The sequence below is a fragment of the Bufo gargarizans genome, chromosome 7 (genome assembly GCF_014858855.1).
Source record: "Bufo gargarizans isolate SCDJY-AF-19 chromosome 7, ASM1485885v1, whole genome shotgun sequence".
Taxonomy (NCBI): Eukaryota; Metazoa; Chordata; class Amphibia; order Anura; family Bufonidae; genus Bufo; species Bufo gargarizans.
Window position 1 is genome coordinate 126893342 of NC_058086.1, and position 19523 is coordinate 126912864.

General features: G+C 46.0%; 1 protein-coding gene across 1 annotated transcript in view; it reads right to left on the reverse strand.

Moving 5' to 3' along the window:
• LOC122943121 (complement factor H-related protein 5-like) overlaps positions 1–19523 on the reverse strand; it is a 379577-nt gene that overhangs the window by 280058 nt on the left and 79996 nt on the right. The window contains exon 3 of the mRNA XM_044300588.1: positions 12394–12567. Coding sequence (XP_044156523.1) covers positions 12394–12567 — 174 coding nt within the window. The remainder of the gene's footprint in view (positions 1–12393; positions 12568–19523) is intronic.

A 19523-nucleotide genomic window follows, 5' to 3' on the forward strand; every position in this document is an offset into this window, starting at 1 on the left:
AGAATTAGACTGGGATATGGCCAAAAAATAACCACACTATTGCTGGTTAAATGCACTTGGTGACGGGCGCAGCTTGCCCCTGATGTAGTATATGGCCAAAAAATGAACAGACTATTGCTGGTTAAATGCACTTGGTGTGATAGCTTGACCAACCACACTACTGAGGGTTAAATGCACTTGGTGACGGGCGCAGCTTGCCCCTGATGTAGTATATGGCCAAAAAATGAACAGACTATTGCTGGTTAAATGCACTTGGTGACGGGCGCAGCTTGCCCCTGATTTAGTATATGGCCAAAAAATGAACAGACTATTGCTGGTTAAATGCACTTGGTGTGATAGCTTGACCAACCACACTACTGAGGGTTAAATGCACTTGGTGACGGGCGCAGCTTGCCCCTGATGTAGTATATGGCCAAAAAATGAACAGACTATTGCTGGTTAAATGCACTTGGTGTGATAGCTTGACCAACCACACTACTGAGGGTTAAATGCACTTGGTGACGGGCGCAGCTTGCCCCTGATGTAGTATATGGCCAAAAAATGAACAGACTATTGCTGGTTAAATGCACTTGGTGACGGGCGCAGCTTGCCCCTGATTTAGTATATGGCCAAAAAATGAACAGACTATTGCTGGTTAAATGCACTTGGTGTGATAGCTTGACCAACCACACTACTGAGGGTTAAATGCACTTGGTGACGGGCGCAGCTTGCCCCTGATTTAGTGTATGGCCAAAAAATGAACAGACTATTGCTGGTTAAATGCACTTGGTGTGATAGCTTGACCAACCACACTACTGAGGGTTAAATGAACTTGGTGACGGGCGCAGCTTGCCCCTGATGTAGTATATGGCCAAAAAATGAACAGACTATTGCTGGTTAAATGCACTTGGTGTCACAGCTTGACAAACCACACTACTGAGGGTTAAATGCACTTGGTGACGGGCGCAGCTTGCCCCTGATGTAGTATATGGCCAAAAAATAAACAGACTATTGCTGGTTAAATGCACTTGGTGTGACAGCTTCACCCTGATGTAGGCGTTAGCCAAAAAACAACCACACCATTGAGGGTTAAATGCACTTGGTGACAGGCGCAGCTTGCCCCTGATTTAGTATATGGCCAAAAAATGAACAGACTATTGCTGGTTAAATGCACTTGGTGTGACAGCTTCACCCTGATGTAGGCTTTAGCCAAAAAACAACCACACCATTGAGGGTTAAATGCACTTGGTCGCAGCTTGGATGCACTTGGTCGCAGCACCGCACAAGACACAAAATGGCCGCCGATCACCCCAGAAAAAAGTGACTGACAAACGGTCTGGGCAGCCTAAAAACAGTGAGTGAGCATTTGAATTTCAGCAGCTCAATGATCCACAGCTGCAGATCGATCGATTAATCAAGTGAAGTCCTTTGGAGGAGTTAATCTGCCTAATCTCGCCCTACTGTCGCAGCCGCAACCTCTCCCTACGCTAATCAGAGCAGAGTGACGGGCGGCGCTATGTGACTCCAGCTTAAATAGAGGCTGGGTCACATGGTGCTCTGGCCAATCACAGCCATGCCAATAGTAGGCATGGCTGTGACGGCCTCTTGGGGCAAGTAGTATGACGCTTGTTGATTGGCTGCTATGCAGCCTTTCAAAAAGCGCCAAGAAAGCGTCACAAAAGCGCCAAGAAAGCGACGAACACCGAACCCAAACCCGGACTTTTACGAAAATGTCCGGGTTCGGGTCCGTGTCACGGACACCCCAAAATTCGGTACGAACCCGAACTATACAGTTCGAGTTCGCTCATCCCTAGTGGGGACGCGAATTCCAGAAGCATTTTCATAAGCAGTAATGTAATTTACTTTTAAGAATTCATCTAAACCCTTTTTAACACTGTCCACTGTTCCTGCTGTGACCACGTCCTGAGGAAGTCTATTCCACAGCTTCACAGTTCTTACAGTAAAAAAGCTTTGACGCTTCTGGAGACTGAACTTTTTCTTCTCCAGTTGGAGTTAGTGCCCCCTTGTGTTTTGAGGGTATTTTACATGGAACAGTTTTTCACAGTTTTTTTTATATGGCTCATTTATATATTTGTATAGGATAATCATCTCCCCCCTTAGACGTCTCTTTTTAAGACTAAATACATTTGATTATGTTAAAGTATAACTGTCATATTATTATTTTTTGGAGTATTGGATTTTGGTGATTAATATCTCCTTGGTGGCCCAATTTAACTTTTCACTGTGTACTCAATTACCCCTTAATTCCACATTTGTGTTCCCTGTTCTGCCTACTTTTACCTGTGCTTAAAATAGGGTTGCTATGCAGGGTCCGTCTATGTGTTGAAGGGAGGAGGACGCAGAAGCACGCAGCGTGCAAGGTCAGATTACTGACAGCCAGGGACTGTAAGTAAATGATTAAAGCCAGGTCCTCCCCAGCAGCTGATAACAGTGCCTGGGCTGTGTGCACTTCTCCCTGTCCCTGCGCTTGGCAGACACTCCCTCACTCAGCAGAGCTGGAGAAGTAGAGTCGAAGCAGTGCAGACCAGGGAAGGGAGATCTGCCGTCTGCTCAGTGCATAAATGAGAGCAACATGTGGTAAGAGGACCCCTTTGTGCTGCAGTAGATTAACCCTTTAGGGGGAGGGCTCTGGTTACTGACACTTTTGGGGGGCTATTGTTACTGGCTAGTGAGGGCAGGCAGGATTAGCCTCAGGGTGAGGGCAGTGGCGGCCATCTTAACTCAATAGTGAAATTGCAGTTTTATGCAGACTGGTTGCTAAGGGCTGAATCTTATTAAATATGGGGTAAGTCAGTCTAATAGTAACTGATTCTGGAATATCATGTTATTAGTAACTACATATATGAAAATTGAAATTAGGGTCTAAGTGTGACAGTTATCCTTTAATCTTTCTTCATAACCAAAACCCTCCATTCCAGTTATCAAGTTTAGTCGCTCTCCTCTGTACTTTTTCCAGCTACAGTGCATCCTTTCCATGGACTGGTGCCCAGAACTAAACTGCATATTCCAGATGAGGCCGCACCAACGCTTTGTAAAGTGGTAATATTACATAAACAGAAAAAGAAGAACCCGCGCTGACTTCTTTTTCTGTTTTCCAACATTAGGTCTCCTCCTATTCTGTGGGCTGTTTTTTGGTAATTAACCCCATAGCAGAACCCTGCAGCGACGGGGCGCACACATAAGTTCGTTTGTGTGAGCTCACCTCCACCCCACTTTATCCAGACGGCAGCGCGAGTGTTTATTCATCGCTTTTGGTAATATTACATCCCTGCCCCGTGAGTCCATGCCCCGTTTAATGTATGACAATATCCTGGTGGCCTTAGAAGCAGCTGATTGTCATTGTATGCTGTTATTAAATCTACCATCTACAAGGACACCAAAATCCTTCTCTATAAGTGACTCTCCCGGTGTTACATCACTTAGGACATAAGAGGCACAGAGATTATTATTACCAAGATGCATAATTTTACATTTATCCACATTGAACCTCATTTGCCAAGTTGATGCCCAATTACTCAAAGTGTTTAAGTCAGCTTGTATTTTATGGACATCTTCCATAGACTGTACAGTACTACAAAGCTTAGTGTCTGCAAAAAAAAGAAATGGTCCTATTAATCCCATCCTCAATATCATTACTTAAAAAATTAATTAATTAACAGAGGACCCAGCACTGAACCTTGGGGTACACCACTAATAACCAGGAACCATTCTGAATAGGAATCATTGACCACAACTCTCTGGACACAGTCCTTCAACCAGTTTTCAATCCAATTACAAACTATACTTTCCAAGCCTATATGTCTATAATTACCCGTGGAGGACCTACATCCTTTTTTAATATTGCCACAACATTTGCCTTGCGCCAATCACTTGGCACTGTACCAGTACCTAGAATCTTTAAAAAAAAAAAAACATTGTGGGCCTGTAAGTGGCAAGTGATTATGTGGAAAACTACTGAAAAGATTTAATTACTATATAATTATTGTGTGCTGCAAACACTCAAACGGAGTGAACTTTTGTATACTGGAGTACCCCGTTAATGTCAGTGGACGGTCCATCAGGCACTCCTTATCAAGTACTGGTTATCAGTTGCCACTTTATAAATGTTCTGGATTGGATATAGTTTATAATGTTATTTATACTGACAGTTTTTAAAATTACACAACCTCTTAGTGCTCTACAGCGTATCCCTCATCTTCTGGACATTGTCACTGTACTGGCAAGGGGTTAAAAGGGTTATCCTGGATTTTCATGTTGATGGCCTATCCTTAGGATAGGTCATCAATATTCTATTGGTGGGGTACGAATCCCGACTTCCGCTGAACAGCTGTTTGAGGAAGCTATGGAGATCTGTGAGCAGCGCGGCCGTCTCACAGTTTTCCAAGCACAGCATTGTCCATTGGATAGTGGCTATGCTTGGTATGACAGCCCAGCCCTATTTATATGAATGGGACTGAGCTGCGCCGAGGTCATGTGACTGTTACATCACTGGCCTAGGAAGAGACCTAAGAGCTCATGGAGTGCCACAGACCCTTCATATAGCTGATTGGTGGGGGTGCTGGGAGGATGAGAAGAGACCATCAGTATAAAAATGCTCAGAACCCTTTAATAATAGAATGCTGCGGCTTTTTTTTTACTGAATCAAAGATGTTACATATTTATTAGGAATAGTTGGTGCTAAGAGTACAGCACAAAGTGTGCAATCACTCTACTGTCATGATTTGAGCAACTACTCCAAACGGAGTATCCCCCAGATATTGTGCTGTGGGGGGGGGGGGGGGGGCAATAGGGATGTCAGTCACCCCTTAGGTTCTGCTGTAGAACATAGCATCTTAGGGGTTAAACCCAGTGCCCCAGCTCTTGTGGTCATCATTTAGCCACAACTCATTAGCCACAACCCTTTGTGTATACCTGCTTTAGTTGATATCCAATACAGTATATGGTCTGTCTACCATACACTGGCAAAACCATCAGCAAACTGGAAGATGTTCTGTACAGAAGTATTCCCAGCGGCGGATTAGAAAGACACATGAAAATTGTAATGAAGAGAATCTTCTTACCAGTGACGGAGTTATCCATTCATCAGTTAGTACATACCTTCTGATCATCAGTTAGTACATACCTTCTGATCATCAGTTAGTACATACCTTCTGATCAACAGTTAGTACATACCTTCTGATCAACAGTTAGTACATACCTTCTGATCAACAGTTAGTACATACCTTCTGATCAACTGTCAAACACGTAAGTCAATTATAACATTTGTTTTAATAAAGAATCATTTGTACATGAAATGTATCTTCTCCGTCGGTCAAATAATGTTATCATTTTACCTTTGGCTTTTTCGGAGCCCTGTTAATGAATGCCCTGATATGTATGACATATGACTGAACTTACCCGAACATTTGGCTGGAGTAAATTTTCCATTAGGAAGACATGTTCTTTCTCCATAGTCTTTTCCATCTGGTGTTTGATAATTATTTGTACACCTGAACTGCACTTTATCTCCTTCCACGTAAACTGACTTCAGATCTATAAGTTGTGCATTTTCAAAATAAGCATCTCTGTATATACATTCTCCTGAAACACACAAAGCATTGCATATTAGTTTTCCTTCATTTCAGGTCTGTAGCATTTACCCTGCATTTCATCCACACCTAGAGTACCTTCACACTTCAGATTTGTAGTATTAATGTTTGCTACTGTCCCATTAATTTGAATATGTGCAACAGAAATTCATGCACATTCTGCTGAATCAATCCCATATATAATATACACATAAAAACATCAATATCTGCAATACAGGCATGAAATAACGTATATACGCCCAACAAACATGTCTGTCCTTCTCGCCATCTTCATGAACATAGGAGGTCATTTATCATTTGAGATCATTTTCATGTTACTTTTACATCTGGTTTTGTTCTGTGTGGTCGCACCAGATTTATGAAATGGCGCACAACAATAATATATTTGGAGTGAGTGGAATGTGGTTTACATCTATAAGTGTAAAAGTACACCAGGGGGTTGCCTGGCCTTGGTTCGGACTTTTTTTTGCCACTTTTGCAATAATCCAGGTCTAATCTCATTTTTAGCTCTTACACAACTGTGAAAAGTGGTGAGGATCACAAAATTCTGCAAAAGTGTCACAGTTGCCATGAAAATGTCACAGTTATCATGACTTGTAACTTTTTTTACACCATAAAACGAACATATCCGCTTTCATAAATGACCCCCATAGTGTTAAAGACCTCCTTATAGTGATGAGCGGCAGGGGCAATATTCAAATTCACAATATTTTGTGAATATTTGGTAAAGTATTCGTCATATGTATAAAAATCGAAGAGAAAATCCAGCTATTTTAAACATGAGGAAACACTTTATTTATGATGCGGTAAAAACTTTCCAATCCTCATATGCAAGAGACAATCTACGCATTTCGGACCCTCATGTTTTGGTCCTAAATCATGACATGAATGGCAGCTACTTATATACTCCTCCCACACCAATCCATAGCGGTTAAGGGCCCTTTCACACTTGTGTTCTTTTCTTCCGGCATAGAGTTCCGTCGTCGGGGCTCTATGCCGGAAGAATCCTGATCAGGATTATCCTAATGCATTCTGAATGGAGAGAAATCCGTTCAGGATGCATCAGGATGTCTTCAGTTCCGGACCGGAACGTTTTTTGGCCGGAGAAAATACCGCAGCATGCTGCGCTTTTTGCTCCGGCCAAAAATCCTGAACACTTGCCGCAAGGCCGGATCAGGAATTAATGCCCATTGAAAGGCATTAATCCAGATACGGCCTTAAGCTAAACGTAGTTTCGGCGCATTGCCGGATCCGACGTTTAGCTTTTTCTCAATGGTTACCATGGCTGCCGGGACGCTAAAGTCCTGGCAACCATGGTAAAGTGTAGTGGGGAGCGGGGGAGCAGCATACTTACCGTCCGTGCAGCTCCCGGGGCGCTTCAGAGTGACGTCAGGGCGCCCCACGCGCATGGATCACGTGATCGCATGGCACGTCATCCATGCGCATGGGGCACTCTGACGTCATTCTGGAGCGCCCCAGGAGCCGCACGGACTGTAAGTATACTGCTCCCTACTACTACTATGGCAACCAGGACTTTAATAGCGTCCTGGCTGCCATAGTAACACTGAACGCATTTTGAAGACGGATCCGTCTTCAAATGCTTTCAGTTTGCTTGCGTTTTTCCGGATCCGGCGTGTAATTCCGGCAAGTGGAGTACACGCCGGATCCGAACAACACAATTGTGAAAGAGCCCTAAGATGTCACATGATCAGAAACTGCTTGATAAAATCTGAACACATAATATTCTTTTAAAAACTTTCACAATCTAATAAAATCAAGTAAAAAAAAAACATGTGACATCCCAGCACTATGTCTGTAGCATGTGTGTATGGACAGCAGAACCTATTAGGGCTGTCTCACGCGAGCGACTCCATTGCGGGAATCAGGCTCCGTGTGTGAGTGTGATCCTCCACTCTGGACTTGCAGGAGCGCACGGCATCATCATGATCTATAATGCTATGTGTCTCTGCATGGGCTTTTTTGTAGATCTCACTGTGGACTGATATTTTTAACAACAACAAAAAAATAAAAATAAATTCTTCCTCACACTTAGTGTTTTAAATGAAGAAATAAAGATATATTTTTATTATAACACTTATTAGGTAGAGACCCCTAAAGGGATATTTTGGTCTATTGACGGTTTAGTGCATTTACTCACACACATCACACGCTGCCTCACACACATCACACGCTGCCTCACACACATCACACGCTGCCTCACACACATCGCACCCTGCCTCACACACATCACACGCTGCCTCACACACATCACACGCTGCCTCACACACATCACACGCTGCCTCACACACATCACACCCTGCCTCACACACATCACACCGCTGCCTCACACACATCACACGCTGCCTCACACACACGCTGCTCACACACACACCCTGCCTCACACACATCACACCCTGCCTCACACACATCACACCCTGCCTCACACACATCGCACGCTGCCTCACACACATCACACCCTGCCTCACACACATCGCACCCTGCCTCACACACATCACACGCTGCCTCACACACATCACACCCTGCCTCACACACATCACACGCTGCCTCACACACATCACACCCTGCCTCACACACATCACACGCTGCCTCACACACATCACACGCTGCCTCACACACATCACACACATCACACGCTGCCTCACACACATCACACGCTGCCTCACACACATCGCACCCTGCCTCACACACATCACACGCTGCCTCACACACATCGCACCCTGCCTCACACACATCACACCCTGCCTCACACACATGACACGCTGCCTCACACACATCGCACCCTGCCTCACACACATCGCACCCTGCCTCACACACATCACACGCTGCCTCACACACATCACACGCTGCCTCACACACATCGCACCCTGCCTCACACACATGACACGCTGCCTCACACACATCGCACCCTGCCTCACACACATCACACCCTGCCTCACACACATCACACCCTGCCTCACACACATCACACCCTGCCTCACACACATCACACGCTGCCTCACACACATCACACGCTGCCTCACACACATCACACACATCACACGCTGCCTCACACACATCACACGCTGCCTCACACACATCGCACCCTGCCTCACACACATGACACGCTGCCTCACACACATCGCACCCTGCCTCACACACATCGCACCCTGCATCACACACATCGCACCCTGCCTCACACACATCACACGCTGCCTCACACACATCGCACCCTGCCTCACACACATCGCACCCTGCCTCACACACATCGCACCCTGCCTCACACACATCACACCCTGCCTCACACACATCACACACTGCCCCACACACATCGCACGCTGCCTCACACACATCACACCCTGCCTCACACACATCACACGCTGCCTCACACACATCACACCCTGCCTCACACACATCACACGCTGCCTCACACACATCGCACGCTGCCTCACACACATGGCACCCTGCCTCACACACATCACACGCTGCCTCACACACATCACACGCTGCCTCACACACATCACACGCTGCCTCACACACATCACACGCTGCCTCACACACATCACACGCTGCCTCACACACATCACACGCTGCCTCAAACACATCACACGCTGCCTCATACACATCACACGCTGCCTCACACACATCACATGCTGCCTCACACACATCACACGCTGCCTCACACACATCACACGCTGCCTCAAACACATCACACCCTGCCTCACACACATCACACGCTGCCTCAAACACATCACACCCTGCCTCACACACATCACATGCTGCCTCACACACACATCGCAGGCTGCCTCACACACATCACACGCTGCCTCACACACATCACACACATGACACCCAGCCTCACACACATCACACACATCACACGCATGTATGTGGTGCAGTATGTAGTGAATGCAGACAGGCTATTATAGCCAAGTGATAAAGTACAGGGAAGATCTGCCATATTGGACTGGATTTTTATCACTTGGCTATGATTGCCTGATTGTTAGACCAGTAATGGTTCCCTGCATAAATCCCCATCTCTTAGGCCCCATTCACACCAGCGCTTTTTATTTTTGTTGTTCTTCTCATGTAATGTAGTACTTTTTTTTTGTACTTTGCAGGATGGGAATGTGTAGTGTATCATGTTTTTCCAACCTGAAAAGTTTTTTTGTTTTGTTATATAGATGATATATACATTTATAGAGATATTTATTTACCTATATCTCCCGATGTATATAGAGATATAGATCGGTAAATAAATATCTCTATGAATATATATATATATATCATTTATATACACTGAGCACTGCTACATCAGAAAAACAGAATTCTGCTACATTTGACACAGTCAGCACTGCTATATCTCAGCTCACCTACACTTCATTTGATAAATTCAGCTGTCAAACTCATTTAACAAACACAGCCCTCATACATCTGACAAACCCAGCTCTACTGCACATCAATCTCCTACTTTGAAAGAACTCATTTTACTACAGGTGACAAACTTTGCTCCGCTTCTATGAAATAAAACTCCAGCATTGTCCCATTTGAGGGTCTCTGCCTTGTTACATCTCTGCTACACCTGACAAACCAAGCACTGCTACATGTGTAGAACTCAGCACTATGTGTAAGGCCCCTTGCATACGGCCGTGTTTCACGGCCGTGTGCGGGCCGTGGATCCGCGGCCTGGATCCCTCCTGAGAGCAGGAGCGCACGGCGTCACTGGTTGCTATGACGCCGTGCGCTCCCTGCTGCCGCCGCAATACAGTGATACACTGGTATGATCTATACCAGTGTATTACTGTACTGTGCCGGCAGCAGGGAGCGCACGGCGTCATAGCAACCAGTGACGCCGTACGCTCCTGCTCTCAGGAGGGATCCAGGCCGCGGTTCCACGGCCCGCACACGGCCGTGTGCATGGGGCCTAAGGCTGGGTTCAGACCTGAGCATTTTACAGCGCGTTCCTATGCGCTGTAAAACGCTCAACAGGCAAGAACCAATGATTCCCTATGGGAATGGTTCTCACCTGAGCGTTTTACAGCGCGTACGATTGCGCTGTAAAGTGCCCGACGCCCCAAGAAGTACATGAGCTTCTTTGGGACGTCTTGTCGTGCGTTCCCGTACATAGACTTCAGCGGGAACGCGCGACAATGGGCGTTCGCTTGTCTCTGTATGCGCGATTGCAAACGCCCATACAATCGCGCATACAGAGCGCTCCATCGCGAACGCTCAGGTCTGAACCCAGCGTAAAGAACTGAATCCCACTACATTTGACTAACTCAGCTCTGATACATCTCCACTACATCTCAGCTCTCCTACCTTACATTTGACAAGCTCAGCTGACTGAGAAAGTCCACTCTACGTCATCTTTGCACCACATGTAAAGATCCAAAAAACACTACATTTGACAAACTTAGCACTGCTACATCCCTGCTACATTTCATCTGTCCTACAACTAACAAACACAGCTCTACTGCTCATCATTCTCCTACATTGGAACAACTCGGTGTACTAAGGCAGCCAGATACAGGGGGAGAGGGGGCGCCACAAAAGGCTCTGACATTTCAGAGCCGGGCCCCTCCCTAAGGCCTCTTTCACACTTGCGTTGTCCGGATCCGGCGTGTACTCCACTTGCCGGAATTACACGCCGGATCCGGAAAAAGGCAAGTGTACTGAAAGCATTTGAAGACGGATCCGTCTTCAAAATGCGTTCAGTGTTACTATGGCACCCAGGACGCTATTAAAGTCCTGGTTGCCATAGTAGTAGTGGGGAGCGGGGGAGTGGTATACTTACCATCCGTGCGGCTCCCTGGCCGCTCCAGAATGACGTCAGAGCGCCCCATGCGCATGGATGACGTGCCATGCGATCACGTCATCCATGCGCGTGGAGCGCCCTGATGTCACTCTGGAGCGCCCTGGGAGCTGCACGGACGGTAAGTATACTGCTCCCCCGCTCCCCGCTACACTTTACCAAGGCTGCCAGGACTTTAGCGTCCCGGCAGCCATGGTAACCATTCAGAAAAAGCTAAACGTCGGATCCGGCAATGCACCGAAACAACGTTTAGCTTAAGGCCGGATCCGGATCAATGCCTTTCAATGGGCATTAATTCGGATCCGGCCTTGCGGCAAGTGTTCAGGGTTTTTGGCCGAAGCAAAAAGCGCAGCATGCTGCGGTATTTTCTCTGGCCAAAAAACGTTCCGGTCCTGAACTGAAGACATCCTGATGCATCCTGAACGGATTTCTCTCCATTCAGAATGCATTAGGATAAAACTGATCAGGATTCTTCCGGCATAGAGCCCCGACGACGGAACTCTATGCTGGAAGAAAAGAACGCAGGTGTGAAAGAGCCCTAAGGCAGGGAGAAGCCTGTACACGAGACGTCACCACCGGACCTGGTGGATGACATCACTGGTCACGTGACCTGCATCGGCCCTGCAGAATCCAGGTACTATAGAAATAAAAGTATTATTAGATAGGTTATACGTCACATGGGCATATATTTATATAACCCGGACAACCCCTTTAATAGTATTTGGAATTTTTGAGCTAGTTTAAAGGAGTATTACAATTTCAGCAAATAAAGCATATTCTGTATAATGAAAGCTAAAGAATTTCCCGGTACCCTTTCTGTATCCGTCCCTTATGGGTTTCTAGACCTAAGCTTGTAGCCATCCAGTAAGAACTCTCCTTCATCACTTACAAACTTAGATCTTGAAAATGAAACAAAGAAGCCTAAATATAATACCCCTTTACGTTACAGATACTCTTTCAAATTTGTGAGCGGTTTGTTACTGGTTAGATTCTTACGTGAGCATTTTGGTTCAGGTTCCCATCCAGCATTAGTACAGTAGATTCTTGTCCACCTTCTTGGCTGATAACTGCTCTCACAATAATATTCTAAATATCTTCCAACTTCTCTCGGATAATAGTAATCTCTGTCAATAATTCCATGTTTTATGTCAGGTCTGTCACATTTTTTACCTGCAGAAATAAAAATAAGGGAGGGAGAACTTTTAGGTACAAGTCCCAAAATGGTTACAAAAGACCCCTAAGATTAAGAAGATCTCAATGGCACATATGGTTGGCAAAGCAAATACAATTATGTATCGGGTGATCATCCCTGCTACTTATATAACCTCTGCTTGAAGAGCGTTGTACATGTACAGTGCAGCGGGAAGTGACGGTGCCCAGATCATGCGGGCACGGGAGCTGTAATCCCTTGATCAGAACAGGGACTGGCTGCTACTGACAGCCAGGGCCCTGCTGTATAACCCCTGTTTTAACTCCCTACATGCCAAGGCAAATGCCTATTTGCAGCATCTAAGGCATGGATGTCAAACTCATGGCCCTCCAGATGTTGCAAAACTACAACTCCCATCATTCCCTGATAGCTGTAGTATGCCCAGGCATGATGGGAGTTGTAGTTTTGCAACAGCTGGAGGGCCACGAGTTTGACATCCCTGATCTAAGGGGTTTACAGAGGGAGGGGGCTACCTCTCTCAACCTATCAGCTCCCAAGTGTTAAAAAAAAAAAAAAAAAGTTTCAAGTAAAAAAAGCTCCATTTCCCCCTTCATTTACCATTTTTAAAATAAATAGATCTACATCTATCACTGCATTGAAACCAACCAGCCCTATAAAATATCACATGATCTACACTGCCATAAAAATAAAAAAAAATAAAAAGTATGCCAAAACAGCCACTCTCTGGCTAACTCGCCTCCCAAAGATTAGTGCTGAGCGAAGCAGAATTCGGTCGGAAGTTTAGGAAAACTTTGATTTGCTCTTCGTGGCGGCTGCACGTGATACAAAGTGAAAGTAAGAATCTCAGGAACGCGAGATCACCCATGATGCTGTGCAGAAGGCCAATCCACAGAAAGCCACCCCCTATGATGTCACAGTCCTATAACACCCTCATCCCCGCAGTCTCCTCCATTGTCCTGTGAGCTGATCATAAGAAGAAACGAGGCAAGCGTTCATGTGCTAGGGACAGTGTTGCTGAAAACGATTAATGGAAGAATATTGGAGAGTGCAGGGAGACATTCTGCGTTACTTTTATTTATTTATTCCTACATCTGCCATAAATGTAATTCAATACCAATAAGACTGAAGCCTTGGGGCCAAGTCTTAAGGATGACATCCTCATCTTTTGCTGGGTTTACGTCTTCTAAATCATCCTTTAAAGTCTCCATGTCCTAAAAGAGAGAGGAGGAAGTGGATGTTCCATAGACATTAAATCATGTGGAAAAGGAGGAAAAGCAGAGAGCAGAAAAAGGGCTCCCACCTGCAGGGCAGGAGAGAGCTGGGGTTGGAGAAGTGGGTATGCCAGAGCTGATTTTTTATTCTGTGTTTACTGTAAACTAACCTGCAGGAGATTGAAGGCAAGAACAGCAATAATATGCACATTGTACCCCCACCTAAACAGCCAAACCCTATACCAGGAACAGCCCCTGTTTAACCCCTTTCCTAATCTTCATGTATATGTACATACAAGAGGGAATGCGGTTTCTTACCGCATCCCCACATGCATGTACGTGATCTGATTGGGAGGGTGTATGAGCTGCACCCGCCAGATCAGCAGCATGTGTCCGGCTGCTACTGACAGCCAGGCCCCTTCTGTATCTGCTGGCATCGCTGTATGCGCTGATGTTGACGAATTAACCCTTCACATGCCGTGGTCAGCGCTGACCGCAGCACGTGTCGGTTTTATAGAGGAAAGGGACGTCCTCTGACTCCATCGGCCCCCCACACTGCGGTAAGAAGGGGCCAATAGTTGCTATGGTAGCCCCGATGCCTTACACAGGCATCGAATCCTGCCATCTACAGAAGCCTAGGATATCCAGCCCCCAGGCTGTCAGCGTCTTGCATTTTAAGACACTGACAGTTGAATGCAGGACAATAAAGCAGGTGCGGACATACCGCCTGTGTGCGGACGGGGGACCCGTGAGAGGTTCGGTGGCAGGGCAGGGAGAAATGAGTGCTTCCATTGTGGAAGCGCTCATCTCTATATTCCTCTGTATCGCCGTCCTCAGGACAGCGATACAGGTGGATGCTGCGGCAGGGCAGGGGAGAGGCGTTTCCCTTACCCGTTCCTCTGTTCTATCAGAGGCTGATGCAGTCAGAGAGATGACATCATCATGCAGCCTGAAACACAGGCGGGAAGAGGCCTGCACCGCTTCACTGAGAGGGTCATGGAGGTAAGTATGTGAGTTTTTTTTTGTTCATTAACACTATGCTGTTACCCAGAATGGGGAAGTGGGTAAAAGAATACTATGGAGGCATTTACAATGGGGCATTATATGGACACACCTGTGGGGAGAGGAGCACTATGGGGGCATTTACTAGGGGGCATTATTTACTGGCACAGATGAGGGGACACCATGATGGCATCTACTAGAGGGCATACTGGCACACATGGGGGGAGAGGAACACAATGGAGGCATCTACTAGGGGGCATTATTTACTGGCACACGTGGGGGGAGGTGCACCATGGGGGCATCTACTAAGGGGCCTTATTTACTGGCACAAATGGGGGAGAGAAGCAGTATGGGGGCATCTACTGGGAGCCCTATATATTAGAATTATACTGGCTCTATGGGGAGAGAGGGGCATTATGAGGGCATCTACTGGGGGCCCTATATATTGGCATTATATACAGTCACACATGGGGGCACTATGGAGTAGGGGAGAGGAGCACTATGGGCTCATCTGCTGGGGAGCATTATATAGGGGTATTTTATACTGGCACAAACTATATGTGCAATATGGGTGTGGGGATGAGCAATAGAAAGAGAGAATCCAGCTTCTTGTGGAGTAAAAAATAGTTCTTTATTGGCTCATCGTATAAAATCCACCAAAATCACAGGAAAAAGGTGTAGTAACATGTTCCGGGCTACAGAATCCAGCCCTTCATCAAGACATAACACACATTAAAACCATTCCTTTTTATGCAGCACAAGGTCCAACCCCCTCTAATCAGCAAAGTGTCCGCACCTGGAGCCTGGGAACCATTCAGCGGTCCAGGGGAGGAGATCCAGTATCACAGGTGATACATACATACACATAATGAACATATCTTAGGCCACTTTCTCACCTGCGTTAGGTGCGGATCCGTCTGCCATCCACACAGACGGATCCGCACCCATAAATGCAAACAATGGCACCCGTTCAGAACGGATCCGCATTCCATCCATCCGCATTCTGTATAAAAAAGTTTAAATCCAATTGTTAGTCAGACGGATCCGTCCCGACCCCACACCAAAAGTCAACAGGGGACGGATCCGCCCGCAATTGCACCATATTGTGCAACGTCAAACGGATCCGTCCCCACCGACCCACACTGCAAGTCAGGACGGATCTGCCCGGCTCGGCGCGGCCAGGCGGACACCAAAGCGCTGCAGGCAGGACCCCGGTGTCCGCCTCCAGAGCGGAATGAAGGCGGAAGGGCTGTTCTTAAAAGAAACAGAGATTATTACACAGACTCCTGAGCAGAGGCTATACAGAGGCTATACACTCCAGAACATTAATAAAGGTGTTGAGTTTGCCAGATTAAAAGATAGGGAATCTCTGATCTTTCCGAAGACCTTGAAAAAATCCTATAGATGCCAAAAAAGTCACAAAAGTGAAGACCTTGCTGAGGAGGACAAAAAACCTACTGTTTTTATTACTAACTACAGTAGAGAATATCCACACGTATGTAGACTTATCCGTAAACATCTCCCTGTCCTCAATTACGATGCGGAGTGGAGAGATGTGGTGTCTGCGGGTATCAGGTGTATATCTAAGAAAGCACCTACGGTGGGAAAAAAACTCAGCCCCAGCCTGTTTACTGATACCGTTCCTCGGGTATGTTCCTGGCCAAAAACTACTGGCAATTATAAATGTGGAAGTAAGAAATGCATTTGCTGCCGATACATGTGTCACTAAGGAGGTCACATCTACAGTGAATAACAACAGAAACACTCTAAAACAATATATCAACTGTAATACGGAGTTTGTTGTGTATGTTATTACATGCAAAATATGTAAAGTTCAATATGTTGGATGCACTGTAAATGAGCTGAAAATACGTATCAGAAAACATCTTAGTGATATTCCTCATTTTCAGACTCGCAATGTATCGGCAGGGACTTTCCACTTCGCCATTGTTCACAGAGGTGACGCATCTGCGTTTTGTGCACAGGGGATTGAAGTGGTTTCATTGCCCATAAGGCTATGTTCACACGGGTGTGTCCGGATTAGGTCCGGATGCGTCCCGGTGTATTGCGGCAAACCCGTGCGATTAGGTATGCAATTGCAGTCAGTTTTGACTGCGATTGCGTTCCGATGTTCAATTTTTATCGCGCTGGTGCATTGTGTTTTGCACGCGCGTGATAAGAAACCGACTGTGGTACCCAGATCCGAACTTCTTCACAGAAGTTCAGGTTTGGGTTCGGTGTTGTATAGATGTTATTATTTTCCCTTATAACATGGTTATAAGGGAAAATAATAGCATTCTGAATACAGAATACTTAGTAGGTGATCAACTGAGGGTTAAAAAAAAATAATAATAACTCACCTTCTCCTCTTGATCGCGTAGTTCCCAGGCTCTTCTTTACTTCTTCAATGATGGACCATGTGATTGGAGCATGTGATCTGACGTCACCACAGGTCCTAGCCAGTAATTCATCATTAAAGAAGTAAAGAAGAGACCGGGAACTACGCGATCAAGAGGAGAAGGTGAGTTATTTTTTTTATACCCTCAATTGATCACCTACTAAGCATTCTGTATTTAGAATGCTATTATTTTCAATTATAACCATGTTATAAGGGAAAATAATACAGTTTATAGACTGTCACCTAGCAACCATGCGTGAAAATCGCACCGCATCCGCACTTGCTTGTGATTTTCACTCAGCCCCATTCACTTCTATGGGGCCTGTCCTGCGTTAAAAACACAGAATATAGAGCATGCTGCGATTTTCAAGCATTGCAGAAGTGATGCGTGAAAAAAAACGCTCATGTACACAGCCCCATTGAAATGAATGGTGCCGGATTCAGTGCGGGTGCAATGCATTCACCTCCCGCATTGCACCCGCGCGGAAATCTCGCCAGATCCGACAGTATATTCTAACACAGAGGCGTTCCCATAGTGATGTCCGCCTGGCCGTGCGGAGCCGGGCAGATCCATCCTGACTTGCAGTGTCAGTCGGTGGGGATGGATCTGTCTGACTAACAATTGGATTTAAACTTTTTTATACAGAATGCGGATGGATCCGTTCTGAACGGATGCCATTGTTTGCATTTATGGGTGCAGATCCGTCTATGCGGATGGCAGACGGATCCGCACCTAACGCAGGTGAGAAAGTGGCCTAAGATATGTTCATTATGTGTATGTATGCATCACCTGTGATACTGGATCTCCTCCCCTGGACCGCTGAATGGTTCCCAGGCTCCAGGTGCGGACACTTTGCTGATTAGAGAGGGTTGGACCTTGTGCTACATAAAAACGAATGGTTTTAATATGTGTGTTATGTCTTGATGAAGGGCTGGATTCTGTAGCCCGGAACATGTTACTACACCTTTTTCCTGTGATTTTGGTGGATTTTATATGATGAGCCAATAAAGAACTATTTTTTTACTCCACAAGAAGCTGGATTCTCTCTTTCTATTGGATATTCTATTGGGCCCAGTTCTGGCGTTTTTTCCGTGCTTCGTGGATTAAAGTCAGAGGTGAGAGCTGCAGCCATTTCTATCATTGTTTTGGGGGTGGGGATGAGTACTATAGTTGGCATACATTATGGGGAAGTTGGGAGAGGAGCATTATCGGGGCATCTACTTGGGGTATTCTATAGGGACATTTTATATTGGCACATTATGTCAGGCACCATGGGACGGGGGAGGAGCACTATGGGGGTATCTATTGGGTGCACTATATAGGAGTATTTTATACTGGTGCAGATTATTGGGCACTAAACTGGAGGCACTAAGAGGTATCACAGAACAGCGAATGTGAACCCACTGTGCTATCATTTTATATTAGCCGCTGGTGACATCAGCAACATTATCTGTGGTATTTCTCCTGTGTAACGTGTGCTCATCCCAAGAATATCAGTGACATCCAGTGTACTTTTTCCATTGACTGTGTCCACTGCGGACAGTGACATTAACTGGAGTACATCTCCTGTGTAACGTTTCCACATCCCAAATACCTTGTACATTCCCTGTAATTCTATATTAGCCGCTGGTGACATCAGCGACATTATCTGCAGTATTTCTCCTGTGTAACGTTTCCACACCCAAAATACCAGTGAAATTCCCTGTAATTTTTATTAGCCGCTGCTGCTCCTGTGTAATGTGTGCGCATCCCAAATACCTTTTTTTATTTTTTTGCGCATACTCTTACAAATCCTATGCTACTGTACGTGTGACATACTTTCAAGCATATATAACATTTAATATGAAGGAGGCAAGCAGTAAGGGACAGGGAAGTGGCCATGATGCTGATGGTGCATGCAGAGACTGTGGCCCTAGCTTCAAGTCCCAGTTTGCAGGGTGGCGCAGGACAACGCTCTCGAAGTCAGACCACTGCGACCAGATGGTCGGTTGGATTGCAGCAGATAATGCTTCCTGTCGGGTAAGCACCACCCTGTCTTCCACCAAGTCCAGTCTCGGTAGCCAAGAGTCTGGTCAGCACAATCCTCACCCTGATACTCCTTCCTGCAACCATAGAGAGTCATGCCAAACAGGTGATCCTACACTCGGATATTCTATTTCAGCGCCATTACTTCATTTGGGCCTCTCGACAAGCCCGCTTGAAGAGGGTGAGATCTTGTGCCCTGATTTGCAAACTCTTGAGCATCCACAGTCACAAGAAGATGACGGTGGGTAACGGCAATTATTGTTTCACGTGGTGAATGATGATGATGAGACACAGTTGCCAATAAGTCAACCGCAATTA